The sequence below is a fragment of the Alligator mississippiensis genome, chromosome 1, assembly GCF_030867095.1.
Source record: "Alligator mississippiensis isolate rAllMis1 chromosome 1, rAllMis1, whole genome shotgun sequence".
NCBI lineage: Eukaryota > Metazoa > Chordata > Crocodylia > Alligatoridae > Alligator > Alligator mississippiensis.
Window position 1 is genome coordinate 326,320,080 of NC_081824.1, and position 14,577 is coordinate 326,334,656.

Consider the following 14,577-nt stretch of genomic DNA (forward strand, 5'->3'; position numbering starts at 1 on the left):
AGGAAGTTACATCAAGTGCTAAAATTAATTTTTTACTGTTGAAGAGAACAGTATCAAAACATCTAAGCAAGCAAAATGGCAAATGCTGAGAAGACTAGTGAAGTTCTGACTGTCCAGAAAACTGTACACAGTACTTACAGCTACTAGAGAAAATGTTATAGAACAAAATAGATAAGAAAGGAAAGATGCTAAGGAGTAACAAACAATATTCAGCTGGCAAAAGCCAGATTTTCCCACCCTGCAGGTTGGAAAAGAAACCCCATTACACAAAAGACAAGGTCACATAATAATATTGCCTGAGCAGGTATTCTGTTTTTCACCAGGATACAATGTCAACTGGTTAGGCTAGAGCCTGGCTCAATAACACGAGCACAACAACATAAAGCTGCTGTCCAAGGAATACAGTGACTAAAAGAGGTGAGTTCAAACAAAAAAGGCAGTTCTGGTGGCCTCAAAGGGAAAGGAGAAGGATCTCTTGGAGCGCATTTGCATATTCTTTAATGCACCATAGTTACTGCACATTTAGTACCTGCATAGCCAAGTACTAAATCAATGTGCAATAACTTGCGCTACTGCACAGTAGCGCTGGCACACGTTTTTAGCATCGCTTAGAGAGCAGGAGCATCTCATGTAGTCCACCCCTGATGTAGTATTTTCTTAGTTCGGAAACAGAGTTGAGCAATATTCTTCAAATGGCTGTATTAAAATAGTCCAAACAATGCTACTGTAATCCCATAAACCAAGCTTGTCCAACATACGGCCTGCGGGCCGCCATGTGGCCATACAAGCCATTTTCTGAGGCCCAAGGTGCTGCGATGGGAAACAAAAGTAAACACAGTTTACTTTTGTTCCCACCCCTTGTCCCTCCCCCAGCCCCTCAGCAGATTCCTAACAGCTGCTGAAGGGCTGAGGAAGAGACAAGGTTCCCACATGCACCGCGTCAGCTTGACGTTGCCGATGCGGTGTGTGTGGGAAGAGGAGTAACCGTGTGCCGTTCAGGATGGGATGAGCCCATCCGGAGCAGCAGGGGCTCAGCTGCACTTTCCTCCTACATGCACTGGTCAGTCCTGAGCGGCACACAGCTCTGCTGTCGCTTCTGCCGACTCGGACAGGTCTGTCCCATCCAGAGCAGCATGTAGCTGAAGCCGGATTCCCACGTGCTGCTAGGGATGGGAGGAGCCCAGCCAGGTCAGCACCGGCCAGCAGAAGCAGTGGTGGAACCGTGTGCTGCTCGGGACTGACCGGCGCAGGTAAGGGGAAAATGCAGCTCAGCCCCTGCCACTCCGGCCAGGCTTGTCCCATTCCAACAGCACACAGCTTATTGCTTTCTGTGTGGCCTTCAAAATGTTTTTATCCTCTAAAATAGGCCATACTTTGTGAGAGTCATTGCCTCTGTATGAGAAAGCAGAATCATAGCCACTGAACTAAATTCATGCCCCGTGGGAATAATCACAATTCAGCAAAATGGGCGGGAAGGAAAAGCCAGAGTTCTAAGTGTGCACCCTAAAAGAGGCCAAGAAAGAGTCCGCAGCACAACCTAGAACCAGGACAGCTATCCAGTGATGGCAGTCCAGTAGGCATGATGGGAATCCCCTACTCTCATGAGATTTAGAAATGCAAGAGGACATGAGAGCAACATGTAGGCAGAGATAGTGCAGGGCCTTGGAGTCATGTTAAGTGCCAAGTGAGGACAACTGTGTTCCCACTCTGGTCAGTGACTAATTGTGGGTACATCTTCATTAGCTTCAAGCCACTCACACCTGCTGCCAAAAATAAGCCTTTCCTACCCACTTACACTTTACCTGCTCTGAACTGAAAATTAGGCAGTAATTGAGGGCCCTTCTAGGGTGGTCCAAGGACAGTAGAAGCAGATCATACAGAGTGAGAGGTGTTCCCAGAATGTCCTCACCACCACATTTCTTCTGAAAAGCAGGGATGTCCTGAGGTTTATTTAATGTTTGTAAAATGCTTGGAGAGCCCCACATAGATGCACTTCATAGAAATGCAAAATATATTTTGACTTATTTGGTTGGCACCTTGGGCTGAGATTTTCAAAGCTGAGTCAAAAGGCCAACTTCCATTAAAATGAATGGGATTTAGAGGGCTCCAAACCTTTTATGACAACTTTGCAACATGCCTATCTACCCCTTTTTGCAAATCTCAGCCATAGTTTGGAAGCTCAGCCAAAGAGCATAAAAAGTGCCATGCTAGGTCAGCCCAATGGTCCATCTAGCTCAGTCTCCTGTCCCGAACAGTAGCAGAGGTAGATGCTATAGAGGGAGAGTTTTGAACTGGTTAGACCCATTTCACTGTCACTTCCTGCAACTTCATTGGTGTCAAAGGTCATGTGACATCACTTCCTGATGTGATACCGCTTCCTGTGAGGTCTTTGAATATGGCTCGCCCGCCCACTGGGTGATAAAAAGTTCATGATCCGGCCCCACATTCAAAAATTTTGGACACCCCTGCCATAAACCATACCCCATAGCAAGTCAATTTATGCCACTAGTTTAATAAAAGTAAAGTTAAATGAACAGCATAAGAAATCACAGCATCAAACAAAAGCCAACTCACAGTTTTCACTACTCTCATCATTTTCTTCAGCAGGAAGGCTTTTTAATACAGAGTCAACACCAGGCAACCTGCAACGTCTCTTCTTCCTTCCCTTTCTTCTCCTAAAAGAGGATTAAATTTGAGTGAACCATTTAATCTATAAACAAATTCTATTTGTTTACTGAATTTGTCAAAGAATAGGATATATACTACATGGAACAGGAGAGTCCCAGGGAAAGTGTTTTTATGGTAATTACCACTTCAAAATTAACTGACCTGAGGGACACTTATTTGGTGCTTTGCATGTCACAATAATATTGAGGTTCCCTGTTCTTTACAAGGATAGGAAGCTACTGAGGTTCAGAGATTCTTGTTTTGGTGGCCTTGTTGCAAGTCTCCCACTGTCACTTTTCAATTAAGTTTCTTTGGAAAGATGTGGATCCAGTACATAGGAATTGTATGACTTTTTTGTTGTTTGTTTAAGAACAGATATATACTTAATATGCCAAGAGATAAACATATTCCTTACATGCGAGCCACAGCTTTCCTTGCCAATTTACGCTGTAATCTGCGGTTTTCGTCTGTATCACGAAGAACATGATCTTCAGCTGCCCATCTATCCCAGCTAAATAAAGATGGAGCAAAAAACAAAACAAAACAAAAAAGTTAACAGAAAGACAGACTTCATAAGCAAGTACCAAATGACAAAGGTAGCGTTCACAACCATCTACTAAGTCAGTGATTTTCAAACGTCCTAAAGTCATGGAACTCTTTCATATCACCACTTCTGCCACTGAACACCTACCCCTACCGTAAAGACTGACACAAAGCCAGGTGACCTGGCCCACGACTGCTGGCACACTACCTTCTGGTCCGCTCCACCATTACTCCCAATCTTCTTGGAATTCCTGACAACCTATCGCAGAACCCCATAGGTCCATGCAACACAGTTTGAGAGCCACTGTACTAGGTAATAGAGTAGAGTAAAAACCATGATACTTTGCAGGGTTAGGTTCCTAAAAATTCTGCAGAGATGAGGGTTTGTAAAGCATCCAAAGTATATACAACTGCACCAAACACCTGTATGGGATCAGAGATGCTCCAGCTATTTTGCTGAAGCCTGCATTTCACTGATAACACGTGTGAGATGCTGATGAGTACCAGATGATTTGAGAAGGGCAGAGCTGCTTCTCTGTAAAAGATGCAGCAAACTACTAAGAGCTCCTATACATGTGCAGGGAGGCTACTCCTACATGCTGTAATTACAGCACGTTGAAAAGACGTGATTAAATCGAGTCTGCTAAGAGTGTAGCAGTTATTGCTCTCCAGCAGACTCCTAGCGTCGTATGTATCAACATCCCCATACTGAAAAATGGCAGCAGGACACTTTAAACTAAAGCTGATTTGATGAGCTTTATTTCAAAGCACCCTGCCCCACATTTTTCAGCGCAGGGACACTGATACACATAACACTACAGGTGCTTTAATTAGCACGGCTCTCAGAGCTGCACTATTTAAAGCCCCCCAACCCTGGCCTCCCAGAGCACGTCTACAAATGCCCTAAGTGGCAATCCACCATCATCATGAGCTAAGCAAGTTGTGAGCTATCTGAATACTAATAATTTGGCTCCTACTGTATTTTATTGATACATTATGATTACTTCTGGATTATTACTTTCAAAAGTAAAATTCAAAACAAAATTGTACTCTGATAAAATCTTGTATTCTTTTCATCATTCCTCAGCTTTTTGATTAAAAAAACAATACACGTTTTAGTTTTAGTCTTACAAGGTAGCGTTAAGGGATATTGGCATGTCAACATTAAAATCTATTACTTACTTTTTTTTCTTTTTTGATGTTAAAGTTATGTCAGAGAGAGAGACTGCAGATTAAGTTTAAAGCCACCTGAATCAATCTTAGATCCCACAAAAACAATATAAACAAAAGTTTGTACATGCAGTAAAGGACATCACAGAACAAAGAGCATGGAAGTATCCTTTCTTTAACTGGACATCTTTATAGGAGTATGGGTCAAAAAAAATGGAAGCAATAACAGCACGAGGTGTGTTCTTACCTTCTGTTCCAACCATTAAAATGGATCAGATATTCTGGAATTTTTCTACCTTTCTCATCTTTTCCAACAACAACATCAACAATCTGAAACAGAAAGCAATAAATCAAGAATAATACAAAACATTCTATATATAGAATGCACTTGTGAGTTTTTAGATAATTTACTTGTGTGAGCACAAGAAAAAAAATTGTTATTTACAAGCAAACAGAATCCTCCTAATATACGTACTGGGCATGTCTACACGCGATGCTACGGTGACGTAGCAATGTGCTATGGCGACGTAGCGTCCACAGGCAAGAACCCTGACATCACAGCTACATTGCTGTAGCAACATGCTCCCGTATTCTAACGCATTACTATGGCAACATAGCAGCTAGAATAACCAAAAGAAAGTACTAAATGTACAGTGCAGTAACAAAGGCGCCACAGGGACACGTGTAGATGCGCCCACTGTCTCTGAACATTACAGTACAGGATGCACCGCCCCACAAGCCACTGCACTACTAACCAGCAGAGGTTCTAGATAAAGTTTGGGTACTGAACCACAACTGACATATTCAAAAACAAGTGACAATTATCCGGCTCTACCCCATTCCCATTTCTCGCTCTTCTCAAAGCATGCAGAACAATGCGAAATAGGTAGTGGATTTAGAGATACCACTATTTGACAAGTAGTCTTTCCTTCTTGGAGTCTTCACTTGATTGTCTACCTAGGAACTACTTAGTAGGAATCATAATGGCAGGCTGGCTACCGAACGTAGAGAAAGAGGGGAACATAAGGTTTTGTAGCTGCTCAAAGACACAAACTAGCTTCACTGCAAGCCAAAATAAGTGGCTGTAACTGAGGAGTGTTAAAACGTCTTGATATTTAGGGAAAAAAATATTTTGGAACTTTTCATTATAGGGGGAAAAAAGGAAAGTTTTCAAACAGAAAGATTTTCTTCCCTGACAAAAAAGAAGTTTTGATCAGGTCTAATTTACTTATTTCTTTTTAAACACACCATATACATATACTTGTGTTTTCACAGAAGTAAAAACGTGCACATGCCTAGAGCACGCAGCCACATAAGCCTACGGCTGTAAACCCTGTTCTGCTGCAACCTAATCCCTACCCTATTGATCACCTTCTCTTGCATCATATTTTTAAAATTCACATGGCAAACTGGTTTGGCAAAGATTGTCTTCCCATCTCTTTTTATGAAATTCTTAGAACATTTTTAGAAGTGTTAAATTAATATAGTACAAATGCAAAGAACAACAACAAAAAAAGTTTAAGAAGCTCATACAGTGACTATCCCTACAAAATAAAGGGAATAGAACTGACCATGCTTTTGTTGCTTGTCATTTTTGTTCATCTCCACCTTCGGACTAGATGACCTCTAGAGATCGTTTCCAACCCTTATTTTCTATGATTTATTATAAGCTATTCTGAGTTTTTCTGGATAGAGTGAACGATAGATCTAGATCAGCAGTTCTCAACCTCACTGAACTGTTGGCATCCCTTGGAAAATGCCAGCTCCTAGGCCCCTGCCAGATGTTATATATATTACTCAATTAACTGGTCAACTGAACTGTACATTTAGACCAGCCATGAGTGCAATTCAAGACCAGCCACACATGCAAAGTAATTATCACAGTTGGCAAGTTGCACAATAAAATTAGACCCGCCACCTGGGCAGTGCAATCATCACATAACAAACCGGTCCATCATGCAATAAATGTAGAGTGGCCACACCTGCAAAGTAATTATCCCGAAGTAAAAAGATCCCCAAAAGGAGCCCGCTGGCTACAAAGCTTGCACTTGCAAAGGCACACCAACTCTAGATCCGGCTCCCCCCAGCTTTCACGGGAAACTGCAGCACAGCCCCAACTCCGACTTGCATTTGGACAGCAGGGGAGGCAGTTCTCCAGCAACCACATCTGCAGGCAGCCCCCTCGCAGTCCAGCAGCTTCAAACCTCCTGGGGAGAAACCTCCAGAGTCCCTCTACAGGTGCCATAACAATCCCTGCGGCTAGGGCTGGCTCCTCACAGCATGGGGGAGAGGGGAGCCCAGGACCCACTTGCTGGCGCTTTACAGGAAGCAATGGGAAGCAAAGCAGCAGCAGCCCTTTTTGCATGCATATTTTGCATACTCCTTTGCATACTTTTCCGGTTCGAGGGCACCCTCAGGGTAGGAGCTGGCCTCCCGTGGGAGGGAGGGAGGGAGCCCGGCCCCGCCCCCCGGAAGCGCCCGGCCCGGGCCACGCGCGTGCGCTAATGGCCGCAACGGCGCCACCCCCGGTGGCGCGCGGGCGCGGGGGGAGGAGCAGGGGTAGGGGCGGGGGGCGCGGGCACCTTGGCATCGTAGAGCACTTTGGCCTTGGTGGGGTCGGGCTCGAAGCAGAGGACGCGCTCCCCCCGGTGGAACTTCCATTTCATACCCCGCGAGGTCATTTGCTCGTCATGGCGGAGCGGCAAGGAGCCCCGCCCCCTCCCGGCCGCGGGGGCGGGGCCTGCGCCGAGGCGGAAGTTGGGGGGAGCCGCTCCCTCCCGGCCCCGCCCCCTCCGCCTGAGATTGGCCGGGGTTGGGGATAGGAAGTGTACGTCACTCTGCCCCCACTTTCCTCCTCCCAGGGTTGCGTGTAGCCCCCTTCAGCCAGCCGACTCCAGCGGTTATGCAAATGACGCGCGCTGTGACGTGGGCTGCGCGCGCGTCCCTCGCTGTCCTCCGCATCTCATGGGGAGGGGGGGAAGTGCGCCCCCGGCTGGCGCGGGGCAGGTGTTGCCCAGCGCGGGGTGATTGTGAGTTTGTGTGTGGCTACGAGCGCTTCAGCCCTTGTAGCAGGCACGCGCAATGTACAAGGAAAGTATGTGGTAGCCGTGTTGGTCTGAGACTGAAAGAAATGCAGAAATCTAGAACTCCTGGTTCCAAAATGATACCTTGTATTATATCCCCTGAGAAATCGCAACTGAGAAAAGCCCCAAAGCTTGCAGAAAAAGATTTTTTTTTTTGGCAATTTCTCAGTCCCTCTAATGAAAGGTCTTCTGGAACCAAGAGTTCTAGCTTTTTTGCACGTACAACGAAAAGCATTCAAAACATACAATTATTTTTGAGGCAACTAGTTAATGCAGTCTATGCAAAACACAAGTCACTCTCAGGCAGTCTTAACTGACTGGAGTTTGGGGGGGGGCTTTTTTTTTTCTTTTTTTTTAATTAAAATTGAAATCTTCCCCATCACACACGTTAACAACAAAGCAGTTTACATCAGTTTTACATAACGCTTCTCTAAACTAACATCAAATCTCCTTATTTACATCCTTTAACTTCTTTCTTCACAAATGACATTAGCTGTCTTTTTAATTTTTGTTTGTTTTTTAAGGAAAATTTTTTGTGTCCCAAGCCAAATCAGCCAAATCCGTGAGTCATTTAAGAACTGCATGCGGCCCAGCTACCGGCAAACCCTCCACCCCTGTCTGGGGCTTCAGATACTTCCAAATCATTTGGCGGGCATCCTATGTGCAGACTCAAGGCCGGAGGCTTGGGGTTTGGATGCCTCCAAGTTTCGCTTGCCCTCAGCCATATGGCCACAGGAGCAAGTTAGGAAGAAGTCTCCCATTTCCATAAAGTCAGCGTGCAGCCAAGATCTTCCTACTGGAAGTGAAAGTGGGAGGCTAACTATGCATTACCTGGGTCAGGGTACTGCCCCCTGCCATGTTCATGGTTTTCCCTTGCAACTAGGAAAACCAGGCTGGTGGTCATGGTATTTCCCCTGTGTGTGTGTGTGTGTGTGTGTGTGTGTAAAAATTACTAAGTTATATATATATACACACATACACACCTAGTAATTTTTTATCACATACCTTAACCCACAAAAGGAAATCCTTCAACTTTGATGACCCAGTTCTCATTCACTGGCGATACAGTGAACAATATAAAGTAAAGAAGACTTCTTTGCATACGTATTTGCATATTTTTCAGTGAATGGTCATTTTTCAGCAAATCCGATCATTTTGAGCTTTCAGTACGATAATTTTATATTTAAGACCTGGCAACGCTGTGTGCAGGGGGCTCCAGCCCCAGGGGCTCGGCTACTGCTCCCTGCCCTTTGGCTTCAGGTGTACACTAAGCAGCCTGTGGCCTGTTCCTTGTGCGACAGAGCACATGGAGCATGCTTCTTGGAGCCCCGGGACACTACAGCGCCACCCAGATGGCAGGAGGGATGTGCCCCTGTGCTAGGGCATCGCCTGGGGGTGGGCAAAAAGGCAGGAAAGGTCCTGAGGGGACATGACTGCGGGCAAGGATGGCATCAGGGTCATTGATGTGAGAGGTAGGATGGACAGTTCACTAAAAACATCCGTCAAAAAAGTCCAACAACATAGTAGGGATGATTAAGAAGGGTGTACACACCACTAAGTGCAGAAAGTCCACAGGGATTTCTTATTTGTTCCCTGTCACAAGACAAGAATTGGGTAATCGCAAAATGAAACAAGTGGGCAGCATGTTTAAAACTAACCGAAGAATGTTCTTTTCTCCCCCAGGGTGCCTTGGACCTGTGGCACTCCTTGCCACTGGAGGCAGTGGAAGCTGCAAGGACAGCCAGCTGCAGAAAAGGGTTGGACAAGTTCTTGGAGGAAAGGAGAACCAGGAGATGCTGAGCATGGGAGTTAGGGGCACTGCCTCTGAATCTGAGCTTCCTGGACCATAAATGCTGAAGGCTACATGTGAGAGAGGCCCTGGTCAGACCCAGTCCACCCTCTCTTTTAGCATCCACTCTCTGCCGCTGTGCATGTGACAGGATACTGGGCAAGAGGGCTTGGACTTTTCTATTTGTATGAGGACCTATTGTCTGACCCAGTAAATGGCAGTTCTTAGGTTCATCCACATGGGAATCCCATAATTGTTGTGCCTGGGCAAAAGTTTTGGAACAGAATTAGGGAGAGACAAGGATGCTTTGGAGTGAGCTCTCCTATTGGACCAACTGTGTAGTTGGGATGGAGTCAGACAAGCTTTCTAATGCAAGACTTTCTTTCTCAGGTCTGATCACAAGAAGCCAGGCACAGTATGGCCAACTTGACCTATCACCTGGACAAGGGAGAAGAGATTGATGTCATATATCTTGACTTCAAAAAAGCCTTCTGTCTGGTATCCCATGATCACCTCTTGGTGAAACTGGCCAATTGTGGCCTTGGGTCCACCACGATTCGCTGGCTGGGGAATTGGCTCCATGGTCGGACCCAGAGGGTGGTAATTGGCGAAAATCAATCATCACGGTGCCCTGTGACCAGTGGGGTCCCCCAAGGCTCTGTCCTTGGACCCATATTGTTCAACATCTTCAGTAATGATGTGGACATTGGAGTCAGAAGCGAACTGGCCAAGTTTGCTGATGACACCAAACTTTGGGGCAAAGCATCCACACCAGAAGACAGGAGGGCAATCCAGGCTGACCTGGACAGGCTCCGCAAGTGGGCGGATGAGAACCTGATGGCGTTTAACACTGAAAAATGCAAAGTTCTCCACTTTGGGAGGAAAAACCTGTAGCATCCTTATAGGCTCGGCAGTGCTATGCTGGCTAGCACTACGGAAGAAAGAGATTTGGGAGTCATCATTGACCACAAGATGAACATGAGCCTTCAATGCAATGCTACGGCTAGTAAAGCAACCAAAACACTGGCTTGCATCCATAGATGCTTCTCAAGCAAATCCCGGGACGTCATTCTCCCCTTGTACTCGGCCTTGGTGAGGCTGCAGCTGGAGTACTGCGTCCAGTTTTGGGCCCCACAATTCAAAAAGGATGTGGAGACACTTGAGAGAGTCCAGAGAAGAGCCACACACATGATCAGAGGTCAGGAAAACAGACCTTACGACGATAGGCTGAGAGCAATGGGGCTTTTTAGTCTGCAAAAGCACAGGCTCAGGGGTGATCTGACGGCCACCTATAAGTTTATCAGGGGTGGCCACCAGTATCTGGGGGAACGTTTGTTCACCAGAGCGCCCCAAGGGATGACGAGGTCAAACAATTATAAACTACTGCAAGACCGTTTCAGGCTGGACATAAGGAAGAATTTCTTTACTGTTCGAGCCCCCAAAGTCTGGAATAGCTTGCCATCAAAGGTGGTTCAAGCACCTACATAGAACACCTTCAAGAGTAAATTGGATGCTTATCTTGCTGGGATCCTATGACCCCAGCTGACTTCCTGCCCTTCGGGTTGGGGGCTGGACTCGATGATCTTCCGAGGTCCCTTCCAGCCCTAATGTCTATGAAATCTATGAAACTTTGCTAAAGTGGGGCATAACCTCCCCCCACCCAACTGTGGAAATGCTGTGCTATAGGAGGATGGTCAGCAGGGAAAGGAAGTCATGGCAGAATGAATGCCTCTTTTCAGGGCTTGAGAAGCAAAACAGACAGACTTGCTTCTTTGTCATTGCTAGGGAGAGACAAATTTGAGGATGCCTGCTCCTGCCCAGTATTCCCCTCACTAGGTAAAGATCATAATGGAAATCATAATTTTTAGACAAGGTGGAGAACTGTAGTCTAATGAAGAGTGGCATAATCAGAGTGGGGTGATCCAGGCAGCTGCACCAGGTGCAGACTTGGGGAGGCAGCTGTGGGACAACTGCCCTGGGCACCCAGCTGCATCCTTATGCCTCTGCAGATGGACATCAAAGTCTGCTGAGAAATAGAACTGAGTCTTAAGGAATCTCCTTCCCTTGAAGCAGAGAGCCATGCAGAAGGGTTGAGAAGTTTCCAGCAGGAGAAATACTTGCTTATCTCTTTGGCTCTTCATTTCTCCATACCAGGACTGTCCAGCTTCACTGTCTGTACACAGCAACTCAAGCTTTACTCCAGAAGACTGGGAAGAAGGAAATCGGGGTACAGACAGAATCTCACAACAATGAACTTCAAGTGAGGACTGAGTTTAGATCTTTATACTAACTTTTTTTACACCAAAAGCTGTAAAGATACCTATATTATTTAAAATAAGATAGGCCTTTGTACCACATAAGCAGAAGCCTTGTATTTTGGGCAAAGTCTGTAATTTTGCATTGTACAAGATGGAGTTGCACTTATTAAAAATTCTTCTGGACCATTTAGTTGTGCAAAGACTGCATCAGGAACTGACATACAAATAGGAAAGAACTGCTGTAGTTTTTCTAGAAATGCTGTGGCTTCTGATATGGTTTTGACTGGCTGCTCTGCTACTTTACTGAAGTCATCCTCAACACTTTCAATGTCAGCTTCTTTAGGCTTTGCTCTACTCAGTAAACTTCCAACATTCTTAGCCTCTGTCTGTTCCAAGCAATGGATACATTTCCCACCCTCTAAGTCTTCAAAACCTACCTTATCTGGAACATCAGTCAGTCATGTAGCAATAAACTGTGGAATGCAGACATCAAGTTCATTGATTTTTTTTTTTTATGTTAGTGTCAGAAATTATGACTGGCTTTTGCTAATATTTCACCACTCTAGACTTTTTAACCAACTACCCAGCTTCAGCAATCATGTAAGCAGCTTCCATGAGGTCAGTCTTTTCTTAGTCTTGATTGTAGAGATTAGAAAGAAATTGCATTAGGAATCAGCTTCTGTATTGAGTATTTAAAGAGCAAATGATACTTTGATCCAGGTGCTTCAAAATGGCAGGATAGTTGAGCAGTCGAAACTCAGTTTGAAATTACTCTAGATATTGGAGCCTGTTAATGTGCAGAGCAGATCTCAGCATTAGCATCTTGCTGTCTCCCAGTTTTATGTTTGTATCAACCTTTACCAAACATATGCTTAAGTAGGCTTGTGTCATCCACACACACATCTGCTCAGAGAGTAACTGTATGAGAGTGAATGCACCTTCTTGAAGTTAGCTCATTTGCCAAAAATTTGTGGTCTTAGCTTCTCAGTGCCCACTGCATTTCAACTGCAGAGTTCAGTCAAATATTGCTTGGATTTCATGCCCCTTTTGCCACAGGTATAACATGTGGTAGCAGGTGATAAAACATACCTATTTCATCAAAGTTGAAAATGTCATCTGGCCTGTAGTAGTTAATAATTTTTCCTGCGTTTCATTTCTTATCCTTATCTACTGGAACGTCACTTTCTTCTCTGAAGATTTCTTTTGATGCAATTCTGTGATGCAGTCTGTTATGGAATTCAAGCCAGTCAAAACTTGTTTGAAATTCACCATGTTCAAAGAAGGTTCAAAGGTCAATGCTTTTGGTTGAAGTACATTCCCACTTATGGGAATATTCGTTGCACCATATTTCCAGAAATCAAGCAAATACTGTACAACATTGTCAACATCATAATAGAACACACCATGCATTCTCTTTCATTTTGAACACAGAGTCTCATGATTCACTTTCTCATTAAATATGGCATGGACCTTCAAATCTGTGATAACATTGAGGGAGTAATGCATAAATTTTCTACCACATCTCCCTGTTTCCATAATTTTAATCTTTTCTTGCAATGAAAACTACAGGCATTTCCTGTTTTCCTTGTCAGTCATGATGGTGGGAAATGTTCTTTTTGTCACAACCCAAGGGTGTGATTTTTTGTTTGTGCGCGCTTTGGCACTGCTAAATTATTTTCCCACCGTTTGTAGCTTTCTTTGCAGGGTGCATTTCTTCGTTGCAGCACAGAAATGCACGTTGCAAGGAGTTCCCGCCATTTGTATTCAGATTTGTGCCCCACTATGGTCAGTTCTAAATTATTCCTACGTGGCGGCTAGCGATTGGCTTGCTAGCCGTATGAGAGGCTTGAGTGGTTTCTGCCCAAGTTGGAGGACTCCACGAACATCAGGAGGAGGAGACTTCATGTCTCGTGAAGATCTCTAAGCGCTGCGGAGCCTATTGGACCCAGCATGAATATCAAGAAGGCAATAGAGGTCTGATCAGCCTCTAGCCTCTCCCCGTCGCCAAGCGCAATCCTCGACGTACCCTTTTCCTGTGCGCACAAGTTCCATGGAGCCTAACAAACTTCATGTGAGTGAATCCAGAGCTCTGTCTGAGTCCTTAAACTGGGACTTAAGCGAAGTATTCCTGGAAGTTTTCCAGCCTGCACCGTGACCATCTACGGTGTAAGTAAACAATCTTAAACAACCATTAAGCGTCCATGCCTAATTCTAGCGTGCCGCCTGCCTTCCCCTACCCGGCGTGTCCGGGCTGCTGGCCACAGCCCGCCATGCGAGTAAAAAGGGCCTCGGACTGCTCCCGGCCCGCACACTTTTGTACCAGGGGTTTTAACCCCATGTCTGTGGGCTAGATCTTCTCCTGTCACCATGTCATCCAACCCAGGGGGAAAAATCCTAAATTTTGCACAGTTTGAAATTAAAGAGCCTTCAGGGAAAGGCTATGTTCAATCCAAAGGAGTGAAGGGAAAAAGCCCTGCCCAGGTGAACTATGGTATGAATTCTGGAAAGCACAATGGGTGTGGACTAAAATTTGATTAACTGTAACACCTATAGAAAGTGAAATAGATGCAGACACCTTTAAAACAGTTTATTAAAGTATCCCATTTTGAGAGGGTGAAATCAGGCCCAAGTACAAGAGAAAGTTATGCAATGTTCATAGTTATTTAAGAAAACATCATGATCAATGCACACCTTGCTCTTGCTCATTTTGTAGTCTAGTATACTTTTTACATTATGCACACACTAATAGGGTAGATTCAGACTGTGTCTGTAGATGCTAAGCCTAGGTGTCAGAATGCCTAACATTTACACGATTACCCCAAATGCAAGATTCCATTTGTTTAATCAGTGAGGACTCTATGCAATTCACTGGGAAACTTTCACACCTGCAATGAATAGTGCAGAAAGACTGGAGAGCCTAATGGTAGTCAATAGAACACACTAAAATATAGAGGTGTGTCTGAACTCTCATTTCTCAAGAGCTTATTGTTCTTGGACAAGAAAAAGAGCAAGGTAGAGAGAGTATGCCTCTATAACCTAACCGTCATGATACTCCCATGCCACTGCT

The 14,577-nt window shown here is 44.9% G+C and overlaps 1 protein-coding gene across 1 annotated transcript in view; it reads right to left on the reverse strand.

The window, feature by feature from the left end:
• The window catches only part of MSL3 (MSL complex subunit 3), a 53,825-nt gene extending 46,710 nt beyond the window's left edge, over positions 1-7,115 (reverse strand). Inside the window, exons 1-4 of the mRNA XM_006270523.4 lie at positions 6,963-7,115; positions 4,628-4,710; positions 3,083-3,178; positions 2,575-2,675 (exon numbers count right to left, since the gene is read on the reverse strand). Coding sequence (XP_006270585.1) covers positions 2,575-2,675; positions 3,083-3,178; positions 4,628-4,710; positions 6,963-7,061 — 379 coding nt within the window. The 5' untranslated portion in view covers positions 7,062-7,115. The remainder of the gene's footprint in view (positions 1-2,574; positions 2,676-3,082; positions 3,179-4,627; positions 4,711-6,962) is intronic.
• Positions 7,116-14,577: the final 7,462 nt, after the last annotated feature.